The 20,891-nt window shown below is 47.0% G+C and overlaps 1 protein-coding gene across 1 annotated transcript in view; it reads right to left on the bottom strand.

Moving 5' to 3' along the window:
- WNT3A (Wnt family member 3A) overlaps positions 1 to 20,891 on the bottom strand; it is an 89,748-nt gene that overhangs the window by 29,767 nt on the left and 39,090 nt on the right. Inside the window, exon 2 of the mRNA XM_066313433.1 lies at positions 7,280 to 7,521. Coding sequence (XP_066169530.1) covers positions 7,280 to 7,521 — 242 coding nt within the window. The remainder of the gene's footprint in view (positions 1 to 7,279; positions 7,522 to 20,891) is intronic.

Raw genomic sequence — 20,891 nt, 5'->3', positions numbered from 1 at the left:
AATTAAAAAACACCCCCTCCCACAAAAAGCCCCAAAAAACCCAAAAAGCACAAAAAAAAAAAAAAACACCAAGAAACCCAAACCCAAAACAAAAAACCAAAACCAAAACCAACCAACCAACCAAACCCAAAAAAGCAGAACAAACCAACCCAAAACCGTAAAAACACCAAACACACGCACACAAACCAACCCCCCCAAAAAACCCAAAAAACCCCAAAACAAGCAAATAATATATATATATATTAAAAAAATAATAATAAAAATAAACAAGCGAAAAAAATAACCCACAGAAAAAAAAAAACCACAAAAAACCCCAAACTACATCTCAGGGCTGACAGATGAGTGGGAGGTGCAGGGAGCACGGAAAGCAAACGGGACGGGCTCCTGGAATTGCTGCCATTTCCTTTTCCCCGTCCCTCCTCTCGGGGTTTGCAGCCTGTGTTGGGTGTTTACAGCTGTTTACACGGGCTGTCTCCTCTCTAGAGGCACGGGAGCCAGATCTTTATCCCGGGATCACTGTGCAGACAGGGAGGTGACGAGGTCAGAGCCTCCAAGAAAGCCTGAGAACGTTTGAACCCCTGGACCTGAGGGCGCTGGGGCTGGAGAGGTGATGCCCTCAGGTGTGGTGTGAAGCAGTCTCCTGTGTGCCATCCCTGCACAAGACTTGTCCTTGGACACCTCTGAAGCCACAAGAGGATGAAGTGACTCCGTTGATGGCTCCAGCAGCAAGAGAAGGAGCTCCTCAGCGCCTCACTGGACTCTCAGCCAAAAGCTGAGGGGTGACACTTTGATACCTTTCCTCAGCATCTCTGTTTGCTGCCCTTGTAACCTGCAGCTCTTGCCAAAGCTCGGGGGAAGCTGCAAACCCCCCAGGACTCTGTGGGCTGCAAACCAGGGACACGGCCACAGCTCACCCAGACCTCCCCAAACTGCTTGTCCAACCTGCTGCAGCTCCAACAAGCTGCTATACTGAGATAGCTGCCCAAAACTCAGGTCAGGAATGCTGCAGCCAGGAATTTGGGTTGTCCTGCAGGCTGGAATGGTCTCAGCAGTGCAGCGTCCCCTCAGCCCATGCAGCTATCCCAAATCCAAACTCAACTGACACTAAACCCAGGCGGTGCTCCTGTCTGGAGGATGTGCCAGCCTTTCCCCCAACCTCTGGCCCGCAGGATTTGTGCATCCTGAGTATGGCTGAGAGCAGCCTGCACAGCCCCATCTTCAATCCTGATCCTCCCAGTTTCCTTCCCCATAGTTACAGGGCAGAGTTTGTAGATCTCCGTTGTTGATACCAGGGCAGCTGCCCAAATTGCCATTGGCGGGGAGGTAGATGGGGTGTGGCTGGAAATCAGATCCTCTTGGGAAGAGTTTCATGAGAGAGCGGAGAGAACCTCCTACATGTAACAAACCTCCTGGATGGATCGGTATCTTGTGGCTTTCTGCTCATGCCTTACTTTATTGCAGAAGTGCAGAAGGCTGATCCAGAGCAGGGGAAAAAAAAGGGAGGGGGGAATGGTTTGGCTCGGAGACAACTGAGATGCCAGAATGCCACCAGGAAAATATGATGAGATCTGCTGAACGTATTAATTTTAAACCATTATGAGATGTTATTATGCCTGGAATAGCGAGGGACTGCCTGCGTTCGGTGGTCCAGGAGTTCCTTTGTGTGTGCCATGTTTGTCCATCATTAAAATGGCCTCTGCAGCTGGGGCTGGATATCAGGATCGCTTTCCAACAGGAGAAATATGAGGGGTGGGAACTATCTGCCCCCAAAATGGGCCTCTAAGAAGCACCCATGGAAGTCAGAGGCTGTAGCCCTAGGCTCCCTCTATAGTCAATGGGAGAAATAAACATCTTGCTATGATTCATGTTATCCTGAGATAGGTGTCTGAGATAGGTCAGATGAATTGCTGCCCGGAGATGCCGATTGCTCTCCACTGACTGCAAAGGGAGCCTGGGGTGACTCGCTCAGACTTTGACATCCAGCTCTGAGAGATGAGATCAGGCCCATCAGGGAGCCCGGGGAGTGATGTGACACAGCAAGAAAAAAATATGGAGGAGACTCGTATCTCCGAGGGATTCTAACTGAATTTAAAAGTCTGCTTCCATTCTTGCCTAATCTGGGGAAAAACTCACGTGGTTTTCACCAGACATGAGATTTCTCATCCACAGTGGTAGAGTCAACCCTTGAACACAGATTTGTTTGGGCTTTCTTGAGGCAAAGAACACATGGAGCTTATCCCCAGAATGTCTAGAGCCCAAAACAAACCAAACCTCACAAACAAGCCGTGCCCAAAATCAGCCTGGCTGCAGAGGTGACAGTGCCCAACATTCCACAAGAAACTGGATGTGATTTGAATCCCACATCTCTCAGGAGCTAGACAGATGCCTGCTCTGCCCTTCACGTAGTCCCTGGGAGCAAGAGTCTTCCCATCCAGAGCCGGTCTCCCTGGATTCCCTCAGTGATTGATGGAGAGATGTAGAAACGTCAGGCTGTGAATAATTTAATCTGAACTGTCTGGAATACATCAGGTGAATCATGCCCTGGAGGACCCCAGCAACAACTGGAACTACCTCGACTTGTCTCGCTGTCTGGCATAAAGGACCCAAAGTTTTGCTGACCCACTGCTCTCCTGCAGGCCCCAGTTTTTAGCTTTTTAGGGAGTCTAAGTAGCAAAGAAAATGGTCAGTGCTGGAAGAGACAATAGGGGGCTGGTTGTCAACGCCAGAGCAGGGGAGGTGATTTGTAAAGAGGAGGCTGTCTATCTCTTGGGGATATGTCAAGGCAAAAATGTCCTTTGGGAAGAGATGTTGCAGTCAAATTCAGATTTTGGTTTCATTCCAGAAGTCTGGAGGGGGAATTCACCAGTCTGGATCATGCAAGAATCCTGCTTGGATAATGACAGTCACGTCAGGCCGTGAGCCCACACTGTGTGCTCTGCTGTGGGAAGGAACGAGGCACTGGAGATCCAGGGATTTCAGATCTCTGCCGCTGTTAGTTCTGCCCCTCTCCACTGCCAAGGGACCTCCAAAGGGATCATTTGGTGTCACCTCCTGAAGGACACTCTGCCATGTCTGCAGGACAGTGTCATCTGCAGGAATGTGGTGAGGGAAGACAACAGGAAATTTTTAGGCCTCGTGGTCAGCCTGGGTAAGATGACAGGGACATCCCATCCCACCTTGAAATGAGATGGAAGTGCTCGAGGGCAAGACACCTAGTCAGTTTAATAACAAATCTAGTACTCCTAAATACTCCTTATTTCACCTCATGCTCAGCCTGCTGGCTGCCCAAACAGGAGTTGCGCCAGAAAGGACACAGGCTTGGCTGGCCACAGACAGGATTAACCCCAAAAAGGGACACGAGCAGTGGGTCACTGTGCTCGGGGCCGGCGGCTGACCATTATTTCCGGAATGAATTTACACCTCCCAGGCCTTAGTCCCCCATCATTTGTCCTGTGGGTGAGGAATTTGATGCACGTCCCATGGGTGCAGAGCCACGGGATTCCCCCTCCCCGGCTCCTTCCCACCCCGTGGCACAAGAAGAGGGCTGGGGGGCGGCTTCCCAAGGGCTGCACACGAGTGTTAAAGTCTAATAAACAAGCCCCGCCGGGCCGAGCTGAAAGAATCCGAGCCCTCTCCAACAAAGCATTTAATCCAGTTTGGCGTAACCTTTGACATTATTAGGGATCGCGGTGACCCTAATCCAATCAGATTGATTAACTAAAGCGGAGACCCCATCAGCAGACCCCCCTCTGGCCCCTGCTATTTAGCCCTGACCAAACAGTGGGAGAGACGTGCCGTATTTACACCACAATGGGTCGGCGCTGAGAACCTGTTTCATTACAGAGAGACTTAAACTCCCATTACTCCATCAATGTATCATTCTTCAATAGTTCATTAAAAGCTGCTCCTCCACAATAACTATTAACCATTTCTCAGCCCAGCTGGCAGGTTTAAAGCCCCGGCCAGTCTTTAGCAGAAGGAGGTGGGAGTGAGTGAAAGAAATAGATGGACAAGGGCTCCCTTTTTAAATTTAAACGAACAGCGGGCTTAAATAGTTGGAGGTAATTTACTTTTATTGAATGGGGGGGAGAGGAGGAGAGAGAGGAAACTTTTATTTTGACTTAATTATGTGCTGAGGTCCTTTAAAGAGACAGGGCCATGATAAGCTTTTATTGTATTCCTTCTCCTGAGACTGGTTCATATTTCTGCCCAGGGGAGTCTCAAAGGGAGCTCACGAGGCATCGAGAGACTCTAAACTCACAGCTTAAGCATGAACAGCCTCTCCAGCCCACAAAAGCCAAAATAAAGGCAAAAGGGACAATTCCCAACGCGTGGCACTTCAGCTGGAGGTGGAAAATGCCTGTCAGGTTGCACTGTTCACTTTCTGCTGTCAGCGATGGGGCGTCCTTCCCCTACATCCTCCCAAGTTTATCCTGCGTAGTTTTAGAGGCAACTCAAAAGTCTTCCCTTCTCCTTGGTAAGCTGAAAGATGCAATAATTGCATTAAAAACTGCCAGGCCTCTCAGGCAAGTGGCTGAGCAAGAGCTGTGGCTCAGGTGGTCACTTCAGGTCACGAGGCCATTGCCATGTTTTCCTCCACTTCAGAAAATACAGGTGGAGAAACAAATAACTTTTTTTTTTCCCTTTAGATATTACTGTTGGAAAAATTCAAGTGAGAGGTTCTTTCTACTGTCCAGCAGTTTAGATTTGAGCTTCTGGGAGACTAGGAATGAGTTGTAGTGTCTTTATATTAAAAATGATGAGCAGATTAAGTTAAGCTAGCGAGAAAGAGATCAGACTCAATTCTTTCCCCATAGAGGAATCCTGGTTTTTGCATTCCAAGTAGTCCAAACTGACCAGAACTCCCATTTGCTGGGGATTTGCAAGGAAGACCCAAAAGTGGCACCTGTCTGAATGTTTCTCCACGAAGCTGCACACCTGCCCATACCCTCCCAAGACCAGAGAGGAGGAGAAAAACTCAGTTCCACAGCCCTGAGCCTAAAGCACAAGGACACATTCCACAGGCAGGGACACCTTCCACTTCTCCAGGTTTCTCTGAGTCCATCCAACCTGGCCTTGGACACTCCCAGGGATATAAAGTCCACACCTCTCTGGATAATTGAATAGGGAAGGTTTATTCCACAGCCAGGGCCTTGCAAACCAGAGCAGCCAAATAGGGTGGGATGGGGGATTTTTGCTCTTCCTCTGCCCTGGGTGACATATAAAGAGCAAGAGGGATTTAGGGCCAAGCCTGTCAAGGGTTGCCTTCAACAGCAGCAGGTGAGGATCCCCTGGACATCACCATTCCCTGCTAGCCCAGCTCATCAACGTCATTCCTGCTTGATGTGTGATTAATACAAAATCCCAGAATTATTAGGGTGGGAGCGGGACCTCTGGCTACAAAAAACTATACATAAATATAGTCTTAGCTAAAACATGTGGGATCTTTTCCCATGGAAAGGCAGATGGGGGAAAAGAGTCTGGTTTTAGATGAGATATCAGAACATGGCTCTTAAGAGGACCAGAGTCTGGTGACAGTTTGGCACTGCTGAATCACAGCTCAAGCCTAGCCCTGAATGAGCAATGAGGTACCACAGCAGCAAGGGCAGCCCAGACAGCGAGGTTTGGGCCTGGAAAGGATTTCCTGAAGGCATTAAAATCGGTCCTTTTCAATGCAAGGAGTGCAGACAGTCTGTGAGGCAAAGGGGACATGCTTTAGGAGCTGCTGAGGGAGGATGGGGTCCCCCACTGACTCACACCAGAGCTGCACTCAGACCCCTGGTGACTTAAAATCCAAGCTGCAAAACAGATTTTTTTTTTTTTTTTGCTTCCTTGCTTTGTCTCTCTCTCTCGTTTTCCCCTTCTCCCTTTCTGGGTAGGAGCTCAAGTATGTTCCTACCCTGGGGGATCTGCCGCACAAGAATGCGACTGAGCTGTTTTCTCTTCTCCCCCCGCTCTCCTGCTGTAGGTGAAGCAAAACTGAAGGGTGGTTTGATTCTCCCTCAAGGAACAACATTCTTCAGTTATGAAATCGTCCCAGTCTCCTCTCCCTCCCCTGAGCCCAGCTACCAAAAGCCTCCAGTCTGGAGCAGGGGCAGACCCTTCGTGCCGGCACAGCCGGGAGATAAGACAATTTGGCAGATTTGGGGATTGGGGTTCCTTCAACCCCAGGTCAGCAGGGAGATGAGGAGCAGTTTATCCACAAAGATAACTGCTCCAGGACACGTGGGGTGTCCAATCCCAGGCTGTCTGGGAGCCCAGAGAGGTCATGGACTCCCCATCCCTGGAAGTCCTCAAGGCCTTGAGGTTGGACAGGGCTTGGAGCAACCTGGTCTGGTGGAAGAAAACGCCCAAATCTGTTCTGAGTAATGCAGCAAGGGGAAAACTAAAAATCCAGATGGGAAGCACTGCAGAACACACCCTAAGGTGGGTAGAGATCAATTACATATACCAGATTCCCTAAAAATATTCCAGATAGGAAGGAAGGGAGGAAGGAAAGGCCCCTTTGTGCTAAAGGTAAAGGCAAAACTTATCCCAGACTTAGTGAGACCAGCAGGACCAGGCTGGATTTTAAAAGACACACAAACAAGGGCAAAGACAGATAAAGGAGTTCTCACAGGCTCCTACCAACTAATAAGGGAAAAGACCAGAAACTCAGGCTTGGCTTAGGGCTTAAATCTCACAAGATTCAACAACCTAGGGCAAAACATTTCCAAGAGTTCCAGCTTCTATCAATGGGTGCAGAAACAGTTGCCTGAATTTTCACCCTGTCCTGATTTGCTCTGTTCACAACCAAGGAAAGCAGAAGCTTTAATCGATGGTGATTTCCCCAGGCCTTTGATCTTCATTGTATTTCATCGCAGCATCAAAACTGATGTTATCTGATAAGTCCAGTCCCTCCCCAGTCGCCATCATTTCCCCTCTGCCATCATCTAGAGGCCTGAAATTACAGCCCAGGGATCAGAAAAGGAGCCAGGCCCAGCTTGACCACTGCAAACACAACAATCCCCTGTGTTCCTTCCCAGGGGTGCAGGATCATGGGACAATTCGTGCTGAAAGAGATTCGGGGAGGTCTCTAGTGCAACCCCCTGCTCCCAGCTGGAACTGAGATAACCCCACTCCTTTATCCAGCTCAAGCCCTGTCCCTTGCAGGATATTTTACAGGACATTTCACAGGACATTTCTTCAGAAGGGAATGAGCTCACAGGAGGTTTCTCAAGATCTCTGCTGCCACTCCACCAGCGGTATTCATCCTCCCAAACCCGCAGCTCTCACTTACCTTTATCCAGCACGGGCCCAAAGATGGCCAAGCTGTCGTTGACGGTCGTGCAGTTCCACCTCCTCCCTCGGAACTGGTGCTGGCATTCCTGGATCCCAATCTTTACCCCTTCTGCCACGCTGGGCATGATCTCCACGTAGTTCCGACAGAAGCGCAGCTGCTTGGGCACCAGGCCCGGGATGCTGCCACACAGGATGGGCTGCGTCCCCAGGGAGGAGTACTGGTGACCAATTGCCAGGGACCTGGGCAAAAAACCACAACAACAAAAGAAAAACAGGGATAAAGAGATGCTGTCAGGCTGGATTTCACTTTTGTAGTCAGTTCAGAAGAATGGTGATGGAAAATCAACATTTTCGGTTCTTTCTGCATTCCCCCTCACCAGAAAACATCATTTTCATTGTCGGCCTTCCCCCCAAAAAAATCTCTTAAAGTTTCCTACAGGTCCATCAAGGGAAAAAACTCTACTTTTAATATCTTCCTTCCCTTTTCTCTATCCTCTCAAAGCCTTAATCCACCATTGTGCTGTGAAATATTTCCTTCCTTCTTTCCTTCTTTCCCTCTTTCCTTCCCAAAGGGCTCAGCTCATACAGAAAATTTCCTTCTCAGCCGGGGGAGGGGGGGGGGGGTCAAACAGGTATTTCTCTCTTTGAGACACAAGCACACATCTAGAAGATGCTTTATAGGAAATTTTGGCAGCTGAGGAAACCCAGTGAAAAGCATTTTCAGAGCTGCCCAAAGGAATAACTCCAGCACCAGAAGCCATCAAGTCTTTGGACTCTTTAGAAAAGCAATACTAGGAGTTTGGGAAGGGGAACAGCATCATTCTGTGGGGCTTTGGTTGAAGTGAGGGGAGTGAAATTAAAGCCAAACCAACAACCAAAAACCAGTCCCAGTGCAAATTCTGTGCTCAGCCCAGTGGAAGTCTTGGAATGATTGTCCATGAACGTTTGTGTTGGTGAAGCCTTGGAGACAAACAAGTCAGCTCTGCAGGGAGATCAGCAGATATGCTGCTAATTGGATAGATTTTTAAAGTGTTTTTTACTGGTGCTTCTAATAATAACCTTGATTACTAAAACCGAAGGGATTTTTAGAGCATAATTTCCTTTTCTTCTAATTAAATCTCTTGATTGTCTTTTCTGCCCTGAATTAATGACAAAGAGGAACCTGCCTGGGCAGTGTGTATTTCTGTTTACATTCATTTTTTTGCTGTGTGGTTTTCATTTGGGAGCAGCCTGATGTGTTTGAATTATCAACAGGGCTGTCAGGGAATAAAGCCTTCACTCTCTTTTGCTTTGACTTAAAAAATAGCACCAGAATTCTATCGTTGCTGAAATCCAGAACAAAATTAGCTTGCTTTTAGCAATTTTTTAGGCTAGGATAAAAATTATTTTAAGGTGATTGTTTTAAAGAGAAGGGTCCTTGCAGCCAATTAACTCCTCTCCTGGAGCGGACCTGGTCAAGGGGGACAGAAGTGAGAAGGAGGTGGACATTCACACGGCCAGGAGACACATCTCAAGGGCTTTGCTAACTGCAGACTAAGCTTTACAAATCCATCCTTTCCAGCCAAATAAGGACATCCATTTCTGGATCCCAAAGGGCTCCAGGTAGGAGTTTAGGACCAGGATAATCAGCTCAGCCAGGGACATGCCCTCCAGTAAATGAACTTTAGATGGCCAAGGTGGAAGGTGTGGGGAAAAGCGAAGGACTTCCAGCTGGTTTCCTAAACTTAGATGCCTCTTTCCACCTCTGCTGAGCTTCTGGGAGATGATTGATCTCAGCATCAGAGGGCAATTCATCCCACCCCAGGGAAGGAAGGTGAGACAAAAGGCATGATCCACTGTCCAGAAGTGCCCCTCTTTTTCCAGTGCATTAGAAGGGAGGGAAGCAGCTCAAAATTGTGTCCTTGTCACCCACATTCCCATGCTTGTGACAGGGATGCCTCCAGCTGATCTGCTCACCCCAGGCTGCTTTTGCAATCTGCCAGTGGAGAGAGGCAGACACTTGTTGTACACCACAATGACACAGACTCCGACTTCAGAAGGCTGAAAATTACTCTTCTGTTTTTGAGATGTGACTCCTTTATATACTATTCTACACAGACCAATTTGATTGGTGACACAAAGACAAACCTCTTCACTCCCATTGCTCAGAGCAGAGGGACATCAAGAAGTCCCTCCTAGGGAAAAGAATGAAAACATAGGTACGGTTTACAAAAACGTTTCTCCTGTTTACAGAAAATTCCCTGGGAAAGGAGTGTCAGAAAACTAAAATATCTCAAGCATGAAACCAGGGTTATAGACACCTCCATGCCACAATTCCTGCCAATGGAGAAAAACAGACACTTCCATGCCACAATTCCTGCCAATGGAGAGAAGCAGACACTTCCATGTCACAATTCCCTGCCAGTGGAGAGAAGCAGACACTTCCATGTCACAATTCCCTGTCAGTGGAGAGAAGCAGACAATTCCATGTCACAATTCCTGCCAATGGAGAAAAACAGACACTTCCATGCCACAATTCCTGCCAATGGAGAGAAGCAGACACTTCCATGTCACAATTCCCTGCCCAGCTGAGGTGTGTGTGCTTTGGGCTGGGGTGAATCACAGCCTTTGCCCACCTGGACTGTGCTGGCCAGACTCTCAAAGCCCCTGGGTGGCAGGTGGGGCCTGTCTGCACCATGGGGTGAATCATCCCTGACAATGAGGGTGGGTCAGTCCCTTCAAACACCCCCACCCAGGAAAGGCCAGCCCTGTGTGGAAGGCCATGCAGAGAGCTCAGCTGGAGAAGGAGTTGAGTTCCTGCAGTCACCTGCAGGAAACCCACAGGAGAGAACTGAGGAAAGGATGCATTCAACTAATTTTCCTTATCTCAGGGGCTTGATATGGGTTTTTTTAGCTTTAGATTCATTCAGGGTGCACAGCTGGCAGAAAGCCGTCTGTGAAATGCCAAGTGTACACTTCTGTTTCACTGTTAAATATTGTACAAAACACTGGATCACCATTTCTGGACTAAAGACACCTTTTAAAACACTGTTTCAGGCTTCAGAGGGTTTGTTGAGTGTGTTGCCTCTGTCACCTTGTTGAGAATGGAGTTTTAGAGTGCCACATAGCCAGATTTTAATCCATGGAAACCTCCCCAAGACTGGGATTTACAAGCTTATTCCCAGCTTTAGGATTGGGACGTAAGTGATCCTATCTCTGTAAACCATCTGGAGAGATGCCTTCATTGAAGTCTCCAGGGAAAAGCATTACTTCAGTTGTTCCTACCCATCCTCCAGCCATTGACTACAGAGAATCCAAAATGTGGATGTTTTCTGGTATCTGAAATGGGAACATCTGTAGAGTTTGTTTCCACATCGTCTGCAGCCACCAACATCCTTCCCAAAGCTCTCCAACGTCTCCTACTCAGCTCCCAGCAAAGGTAAACCATCCACTGAATTACCATCAACCTGTTGCTGGCTACATCCACCATGTGCTGAAGCCAAAAGTAAATTTTGGAGCCATTTCAGTAGGACCCTGATGAAGTTTAGGATTCCAACCTCATAAACTTTAGTCATATGAACAGCCAAACTCAAGCCTGTCTCTGGGTGGTTTTTTTCTGGTGGTTACTACAGTGGTAGAATGAAAATACCAGTGAAAGGAAGAGGAGTTTATGGGTTGGTGCCCTCAACAATTCATTTCCGTCGATGGGAAGATCATCTAAGATTAAAAAAAATTAAAATAAAAATATATAAATACTTCTAATTGCTTTTTCACATTGCTCCCTGCTCAACACAGCAGGGAAACAGTCACACCTTGCTTTGATCTGTGTTACAGTCTGGACAGTTTAATCTGCAAAAGACAATCTCCAGCAACAGCCTCGTTCTCAAGGTGTCATCAGGCCCTGGGACGGTGTAAATGGAAATTTGGCCATCCATGGGGCAGTGTGGAGTCACTTGACTTCCAGCTGGAGGTGCAGGGTGGAATCTCCAAAAATCTCCCCGTGAGCAGTGGCTCTGCTGTACAGCAGAGCTGAGCACAGTCCTCCTCCTCCTCCTGGCTCACTCACAGCCTCTGCAGTGTGATAACATCTCCCCGAGCACCCTCTTTTGGTTTCTACTTTGCTTCCAGGTGTAAACACTTTCTCCCTCTCTAAAACCAATTTATCTTTGGGAGAACCCAGTTCTTTCAGCTCCCTGTCATTATTATTGATCATCAGGTGGGAACCTTCTGAACCTTCCAACCTTCTCCTCCACCCAGAACAAAACCCAACAACAACCCAACAACCAAACTTTAAGAAAAGATTGGGAAAGTCTATAAAGATCAGAATCTCATTTCAGTGTTGCTCAACTCTCTCGTAGCTCCCATCATTCATTTTTTTTCCCTCACTGTTTCCAATGATAAAACCTGGCATTTGCATTTTTCCACTCTCCTGGGCTCTCCACCCAAACAATCTCCTTCATGTGGGTAATTCTGAAAACGTGGTGCCCAGAAACGGGCCAGGTGTCATCTGCTGTGGTCTAACCAGGCGTCACCTTCAAGTTCCCTAAGCACCAACACTTCCTGGATGCACCGACCCCAGCCTCTCCTTTTCCACTGGAGAATTCCTGAAGCTCTCAATTTTACAAACACTCATGCCCACCCAGAACAGGTGCTGCTCGAGTCTGAACCGAGGGAAAGGGTCAAAGAGTTGTTCCTTTCAAATCAAACCAGGTTTTTTCTTCCCATTAGCACAGGAGGAGCCACAAAAACACAGCTCTGTATGTCCACAGCCAAAGTTCTTAGCTTATCTCTAAGCCTTGCATGCCCTGAAGTGTTTAATTCAACCTCCAGTGAGCATTTTTCTTTGCCAACACAACTAGAGAGCTCTTCATTTCCCTTATCTCAGTCTATCTGCTCCTTCAGCAGAGCCGTTGTAAATAAGTACCTGGCCACCTTCTTAATAAATTACATGTACTTTCCCTCTTGGAATGGACACCCCAGCAAGGCTGGGAGGGAGAAATATGCAGGAAATACCTGCTCAGAGCCTTTTTTTTTTTCCCCCCAGAAAAAGAGATGATGGTTTCAGCTCTGGATGACCTCATGGTACAGCACCACTGTGCTGACTTTTCAAGGTCACCACCTTCTCTGCGTGTAAAAAGTCCTTGACACATCAGGAGCAGTGTGGGGAGACTCCTACAGCTGCTCGTTTCTCCCTGAATTCTGTCAGTCCTGTGCTCTGCAGGAGGTTTGTTCTGCTGTTCATCTTGGAGAGGCCTTTTGAGAGCTTCCTCCAGGGACGTTCTTCCGGGGTTCCTGACACGTGGAAAATAACTTCATTTATTAAAGCTGAGCAGCAAAGGTGCAACTTGCCAAACGACCCAGGAGGAGACCCTGAGTGCACTTAAACCCCACCAAATATTGGGAACTGAGCACCAGGAGTGACTTTGCTCCTTTTGTCCAGCTAGCCCTGGTGAAGAAGTTAAATCAAAGGATGTCCATCTGCTCATAATAGAGGGGATTTATGTTCTCTTGTAGATGCCTTAAGTGCTTCTCCCTGTGGAGGGAACCCCCTAACAGCAAGGTGCCACACCTCCTCCAAATCCTTTCGTATATTCCGTCCAGCTTTCCAGAGGTTCAGCTCAGCCCCTGTTCCTTCCTAGCTCGTTTTGTCTGCCTTTCTGTGGTGCCACATCCCTTAGAAGAGTCTCAGCCATGTGATGAAAGAGGGGACAAGTTGTGTAAAGAGGTTTGTCAAAAAAAAAAAAAAGATATATTTTCACAACACATCTGTGGTATTATGCTCCTAAGATGTTGAAATTGAGAAGATGGCTGGAGAAATGTCCACAGGTTGTGAAAAGCTGTAAGGAAAAACCCTTGAGAGCTGTCTCACATCTCCTGGCACCAGAGGGGCTCACAGGGGTGGGGAGTGGGCAGCCCCTACTCCATCCTCCACCATCCCAAACAGACCCTCTCTCGTCTCCCACCATGATCCTTCAAGCTGACCAGCATGGAATCCACGTATCTGAGGCTGCCTAAACCCACTCTTTTTTTGGAGAAATGAGTAGCAGGAAGGCTGTGGAGCCTCCAAAACTGGAGGCTGCCATGAATGGCTGATGGCACCGAATGTCAAGAGGCTCCTGGGGCAGGAGCTGTAAGCCAGCTGTGATCAGTTCCTATAAACCACAAGAGACAGATGAAGTGTGGTGTCCATCTAACATGGACAAACGGGAGCTGGGAAGGAAATCCCAGAACAGGAGGTGGAGTTGAACCTACTGTGTCACACGGGAAGGACACGGACCCAAGAACAGCTGTAAAGTTGATCAGAGGGATGGAGCATTGTTCCTGTGAGGAAAGGCTGAGGGAATTGTGTTTGTTCAGCTTGGAGAAGAGAAGACTTTCAGGGTGTCTTCAGTGTGGCCTTCTTGGACCTGAAGGGACCAAGATCAGGATGGAGAGAGACAATTTACAAGAGCCTGGAGCGACAGGACAAGGGGAGATGGCTTCAAACTGAAAGAGAGTAGGGCTGGATTAGATATTAGGATGGATTTTGTCCCTGTGAGGGTGCTGAGGCCCTGGCACAGGTGCCCAGAGAAGCTGTAGCTGCTCCTGGATCCCTGGAAGTGTCCAAGGCCAGGCTGGATGGAGTTTGGAGCAGCCTGGGATGGTGGAAGGTGTCCCTGCCCATGGCAGGAGGTGGAACTGGGTGATCTTTAAGGTCCCTCCAACCCAGACCATTCTGTGGTTTTATGATTCTGTGGTTTGAACCACCAGCCCAGAGGCCAGGTGGGTGCACACACAGAAAAACTTCTAATTCTACATTCACTGGATGGCCTTATTTTTTCACAGAAACTACCAATATTTTGGCATGTGCTGTGATTTTTTTTTCTCTGTTTTACCATGAAAACAAAACCTAAAGAAACTGTAGGATGAAAAGAATGGAAGTGGAACTTGTCACTCCCCATTATTTTAAATGGAAAAAAAAAAATTGTTCTCCTCACTAATGCCCTTCCTGCATCAAAGTGGTTTCCTTCTATGCTATTAAAACTATCCCAAACCCAAGCAACTACAAAACCTGGACAGTAACAAAAATTTTAATTGATGTTTTAGTTAAAAACTTGGAAACCACTTTAACACAGATCAGTAAAATGATAGGTTTGGCGCTCTAGAAGACATGAATCAAGTAACTGATTCTGCTGAAAGATTTTTTTTTTCAGTTTGGGGGTTGTTTTTTTTTTTTGTTTTGCAGGGACCAGTAAAAATCAAGCTTAGGTTTAAGCAGTCTAATTACAGAAATGTCGTATTTTAATTGAGAAATTATGAGTCTCTGCAACATTGATTGCAGTGGGGTCCTCAACATTTGGTTCTGGGCATCTCGCTATCAAGACTAAGACATTTCAGAGAGGTTCACAAAAAGAAATCTAAGCCTGTTAGACAGCTCTAAATTCACTCTGCAGGTGTCTGTCCTTCCAGATATTTTTTTTTGTTCCAGCCTGGAAAAGAAAAAGGCTGCAGCCTGCTGCGTTAACTGTTCTCGTTGGACACCTCTTCATCCACCTCCAAGTCCAGCACAAGGGCTATATTTAAATCCCATTTTTTTTCTCCTCTAACCCCAAGAGCATGCACATAATTTTGTGGCCGAGTCCAATGCTGCGAGCACGCAGGCAGGGAGGTGACTTTTCTCCCGCAATAATTCCTCACCCTTGCCCCGTATGAACAATAACAAAGGTGATGGTGATGATGCAGCAGCGCTGTGCTCCTCCAGCACCTCTCATCAGAGGATCTCTGAGCGTGGGACTCACCTCACCCGACTTTGACCATTGAAAAGTTTGGAATCTCAGAGCAGCTCGCTGTCTGTCTGCCCCAGCCCATGGAGCAAGATCAGCATCTCCAGAGGGCAACTCATGCTGAGGGAGATGCCTCAGATAGGTGGGCTGAATCACTGCAGATGCCCAGGAGGCAGCACTGGCTGGGGAAAAATGAGCAGCATAAACTGGACACTTTTTTTTTTTTTTCTTTTTGTTTTCTTGGGGGGCTTTTTGGGGTTTTTTTGGTGTTGGTTTTTTTTTTTTTTTTTTTTTTCCCCTAAGCTAAAAGCAGGAAGCGGGAATTTCACTTTTTTGTTTTGTTTTGTTTTGTTTTTAGAATCTGAGAAATCCTTGGAGAGCTGGAGGAGGAGGCCAAGGAAAGTCTTTGCTATCTCTAAAATGTGCACCATGACAGCTTACTTAAGAGTAGTTTGAGGCTGGATTTGAAAAATAATGAGCTCAATGGCAGCTTCAAGTGGGTGCTAAGAAAGCAAAATTCCCTGAGCTGAGGTTTGGCCGGGACAGCAAATTCCCACAGGAACTAAGGCACACCACAACACTCAGCACCTTCCACTCTGAGTGCAAGAGATGCTGCTTTGACTTTGTCTTCCCTTAGGATCTACAGAACAGAGGAGGAGAGAATACAAGTATTAACAACCCAGTTCCTTGGAAAAACTCTTTGGAACTCTTTAATTACCCAAGGCAATTAACTCCTTTGCTACACATGTCATCTGAAAAACAACCCAGGCAGCAGAATAAATGGCCCCTCCAACCACGTTTTCAAGCTTGGATCCAGGTCCTGGTGACCCTGGTGTTGCTTCCATCCCACATCCCACATCTGGGGCTTCTCCCTGAAGGTCTCCCCGCTGCAGATCTGCCTCCATCCAGCTCCATTTACCTCCCCAAAAAATGTGCCAGGATGGCAGTGCAGGGTTTTTAGAGATGTTTAAGCCTTAACATTTTAATCTGCCACCTACACTGCAGTTTATGAGCGCTGTAAATCTCGTGGTTATAATGAACTCATCTAATGATATTGCTGATGGATAAATTTACCCGGGACGAGGAACAACAGTTACTTGCAAATGAAAGGGGAGTAATTTGAAGTTTCATGTAAACACCTTTGCTGCTTTTTTGCTTCTGACTTCTCCCAGCCTAACCCCTCTCAGGGTTTCATGACAAATGGAAAGAATGTGTGTTTGTGAGGCAACGACTGGCTGGCCTGAAAAAGAAGCTGCCTCCTTTCTCCCCAGCACAATGCTTATATAACTTGGGCACTGGAATGAAGATTTAGGTGAAAATAGCTCATAATTTTCTGGGTCAGGTGTGTTTAAATTAGGGGAATGGAGGGAAGGGATAAAGCAACGTATTAGGCAGTGAAAAATGCCTACCCAACGTAAAAAATATTTGGACTCCTACTCTGAATTTCAATAATAATTAGGGCTGTGGCTAGTCCTAATGCTCCCGGCTCCCCCCTCACCCCATCCCTAAAGCATCCCAGCTTGAACTTTTTTAAATGATCAGCAATATAAAGTACATATTGTGGTCTCAAACCTCTCATTAAGGCTCATCCCCCAGCGCTGAGGTCTGGTCTGGGCTATGTCAGGGCTAAATACCTCGGAGGACTGGGCTCAAAGACCTCAGATCCCTGCAAAGATTGGATTTTGGACTTCTAAATTGCTTAAGTGCTTAAGTGCTCGGGGGAATTTTATCCTGAGACTGCTCCGTGCCGAGGCCAGTTTTGAAAGGATGGAAAGTCATTTGGAGGTTTGGGTGAGGACAGCAGGATTTTCACTGCCCACTGCTCTGATAAAGCGAATTACTGACATTTCTCAGCCTCCCCTCCAGGAAGGCGCTGCAAGTTTGTGCTGAACACACAGGGACCCTCAAGTTGTGCACACACACACACACACAGGTCTGAGAGTTCCTCCTCTGGCTTTCACTGAGTCATCAGGCTCACCAAATGTGTGAACTCACGCTATAATGTTCTCCCAGAAAAATAACAAATTGATTTCATTTTTACAGGCTACAGCATGCTATATAATTGGAGACACTGCCTTGTCAACTCAGACCGGTCTGACCCGACCAGAGACATTGCTTACAGCTGTTTACGGAGCCATAAAGTTTCCTCCTCTTTGTTTTTCCTTCCTTTTGCACTCTCTCTCTCGCTTTCTCTTTTTTTTTTTTTCTTTTTTTTTCTTTTCCCTCTAATGAATCCTACAACTACTTTTAGTTCTGGTCGTAAAATACTCCCAAGGAAAATGCAGGAAGGCTTGAATTTAGAGAAGCACTTCATCTGGTGCCTCGTGTTAACACTGGAATCAATGGGGCTTGAGCACATATTTAAAACTGAGAATGTGTTTAAGGGCTTTTATTGCACCCAGAGAGTCAATAAGGAACCTGTTGTCACACTTGTATGTGCTTTTATTTTTTTTTCAATTTAATTATCGATACCACATTAGAAGTTGGGATTGGGCAACCTCAGGGATTGTTTCCTCTGCAGACCCACAGCACAGCTCTAGCTGCATCAGGAATTTTGCCATTTCTCATTGTCACTGTGTCAAATCTGAAACATCTGAGGAAGGGCAAATTCCTGCATAACTTTATCAGCTCTACTGAAACTGTGAGCTGGGACTGGGCATGACTTTTTTACATTGCAAAAAAAACCAAAAAAAAACACCACCCTGAAATGTTCTCAGTTTGGCACATTTGCCAAGCACTCACAAAAAGCTTAATTTTTCTGACCGATGTAAAAATAGCAGTTTTATGGAGGGTGTGGATTTGCAATCAATGTCATTTTGTGTAAAAATCTGTTACGTTTATCTTAAAATACTCGGAACCTCAACAGGTGAGTGAAATGTTTTGATTTTTTGGGGGAAAAAAAAAAAGATTTCTGATCACATGCCTGATTTTGCTACCATGAAAAAGCTGCTTCACTTTGAACTAATGAACTGAAAAAGAAAAAAACCAAAACCAAACCCAAAAGGGCTTTTCATCTACTTGCACTATCCATCAAAATACCTTCTAAGCGCTTTGCAATAAATTATGGCTGTGCTTCCTTTCATATCACTCATCCATCACGGGATCTGCTCCTCCTTTGGTCTGAAATGTCACAATTCTCCTCGCTCTCAATGCCCCTGAACCACTCAAGGACTGATCAATAGGGAATCAGCTGTTCCAGGGTCATAAACAGACATAAACACATCTCACACCTTCTGTGGGGACCATTTCTGTCACAGGGTGGACTAAGGGGAATATTTGTCCCAGTCCTGGTCCTGCCATATGGGAAAGGAGCATGAGAGAGGGTCAGGAAAGACAAAGTGTCCTCCAGAAATAAAAGTTTCAGGTCTGGATTGCAGCTTTTAGAAAAATGTGGAAAGCAGCAGAAGGCAGAGAGCTCCTTATCTTCTCCTTCCCTCTCTTTGGGAAGAGCAAAAGATGACCTGGTATTAGACAAGAAAAAATCCACATGGAGGAAGGGCATGAATAACTCCAGAGCCCAAAGAGAAAACAACTCTTATTTAGCACTAAAACAGCAACGAGGCTGCCCTGACAGCAAAGCTCAAACTTTTTTACTGCCCATAAAAATGATTATTTTCCTCAAATGAAAATGCAATTTCTGCTGCAACAGAACAACTGGATTTTTTTTTTTAAACTGCTTTGCATGGGAAAAAAATCCTCATGGCTTCTTGACATGTTTCAGCTAGATCTCAGTAAAATTAAAGAGGTACAGACTGATGAGTCGCTCAGAGGTACAGGAAAAATGCCAGTGGATGTCCTGGCATTTGTATACACCTTGAGAGGGAGAAAAATTCTCTCTCAGAGATCATCTCTCACAACAGAAAGAATAACAACCGCAGTCAAACCTGGTGCAGGGAAAGAAGGGCAAGGTTTCATTTGCTTTGCAGCCCTGACTTTTACCAGTGTCTGACTTTACCATTACTTCTACCACTGTAAACCTCCTGCTTGCTGAAATGGATCTCCTTCAGCCCAAAATTCCTTCTGCTGTGAAAGGAACAGGCAGGGAGGTTTCAGCCATAAGGCAGCTGAATTTCCTTGGGTTGCTCAGCAAAGACCCTCCATTTGGCAACCCCTCAACAGTGACAACGACCGAAAGTTAAATCAAGGTTTTATAACCTGTTTTGGAGAAAGGAAGCCATATATATATTTATCTTTATATATATTTAGACTACGTGTTACAAAGGAATTCTTCCCTGTGAGGGTGAGGAGATCCTGGGATGGAATTCTCAGTGAAGCTGTGGCTGCCTCTGGATCTCTGGAATTGTCCAAGGCCAGGTTGGACAGGGCTTGGACCACCCTGGGGTAGTGGAAATTGCCCCTGCCCATGGCAGGGGTGAAATGGGATGAGTTTTAAGGACTCTCACAACTCAAACCATTCCATGATTTTATGACTCTCAAGCAAGAGGCCACCCAACTTCCAAATCTCTTGGGTGAAAAAAAAAAAAAAAAAAAAAAAAGAAAAAAAAAGAAAAGAAAAAAAAAAAAAGGGTGATTTATATAAAAGCTTCTTCCAGACCTGGTCTAAATTCCAAATCCACAGCCAGAGCACCACGTGTGCAGCAGCAGCCAGCACAGAAGCACCAGACTTTCCTCTCCAGGTTCCTCTCCCTAAACCTCCTGGGGTCCCGTGTTCTCACACCAGGAGCTGCAGCTCAAAAGGTTTCTCCTCCAAGTGGTTTGGCGGATGTGGTGCCTTGATGTTCCTCAGAGGAACGGGATTGTTCTCCAGGGTGGGAACTTCTCGACTGGTCAGGCAGTGCCTGGATGGGAAACATCTGGAAGGGGTCAGGCTGATGGATGGCAAAGAAACTCGGGAAAGAGGAAGAATCATGGAATCACAGAAACCCAGACTGGCCTGGGTTGGGAGGGACCTTAAAGACCATCTATTTCCAGCTCCCTGCCGTGGGCAGGGACACCTTCCACTATCCTAGGATGTCCAACCTGGCCTTGGACATTTCCAGGGATCCAGGAGCAGCCACAGCTTCTCTGGGCACCCTGTGCCAGGGCCTCAGCACCCTCACAGGGAAGAATTCCTTCCCAGTATCTAATCCAGCCCTACTCTCTTTCAGTTTGAAGCCATCTCCCCTTGTCCTGTGACTCCAGGCCCCTGTAAATAGTTTATCTCCATCTCTCTTGTAGCTCCCTTCAGGTTCTGGCCACAATTAGGTCACCCTGAGCCCTTTTTCTGTCCAGGCTGAACCATCCCCACTGCAGGCAGGAGGGGAAAGATTCTGAGGGAAGAAAGTGGGTAGGGAGCTATCCTTGAGGCAGCAAAACTACCCCAAATCTCTTGGCTTGGGGGATGGAATAAGATTCTGGGTGAAGCGCAAACAACCCCTCAGTGCCGGGGGAATGGATCCCCCGTAGAAAGACTCAGGAATCTCTCCAGGTTCTCCAGGCAGCAGCACCTGCAGCACCTCTCCCTGAGCAGCATCCCAGCCTTAATGATTTCCTCCTGACAGTGGCTGGGGAGCTGCAGACAGGCTGCCAGATAGAGATCAGCTCGTGCAGGGGTGATCACTGCTAGGCAAAGATACCAGCTTTGACACGCAGCGAGGGAAGTGGCCAAGAATTTTGGGAAAGCGATCCCAGCTTTCTGCTGCGCGTTCCCTCTGCCAAGATACCACCTGTGTTTACTTTAGAAACTAGAGACGAGCCCTCCTCTTCATCATCATCATCACCATCATCATCATCATGAAGCTGCAGGGACACTCATCTTGGCAGATGGATTCCTTCCAGCTCGGATTCCTCTGCTTTCCCTGCAGACCTGAAGCACTGCTGGAGCTGGGGGATTATGCAATGCTCATCACTGGGTTTCACAGGAGATCT

The sequence above is a fragment of the Sylvia atricapilla genome, chromosome 1, assembly GCF_009819655.1.
Source record: "Sylvia atricapilla isolate bSylAtr1 chromosome 1, bSylAtr1.pri, whole genome shotgun sequence".
NCBI lineage: Eukaryota > Metazoa > Chordata > Aves > Passeriformes > Sylviidae > Sylvia > Sylvia atricapilla.
Note: the sequence above shows the minus strand (reverse complement) of the source record. Positions and strands in the feature narration are given on the sequence as shown.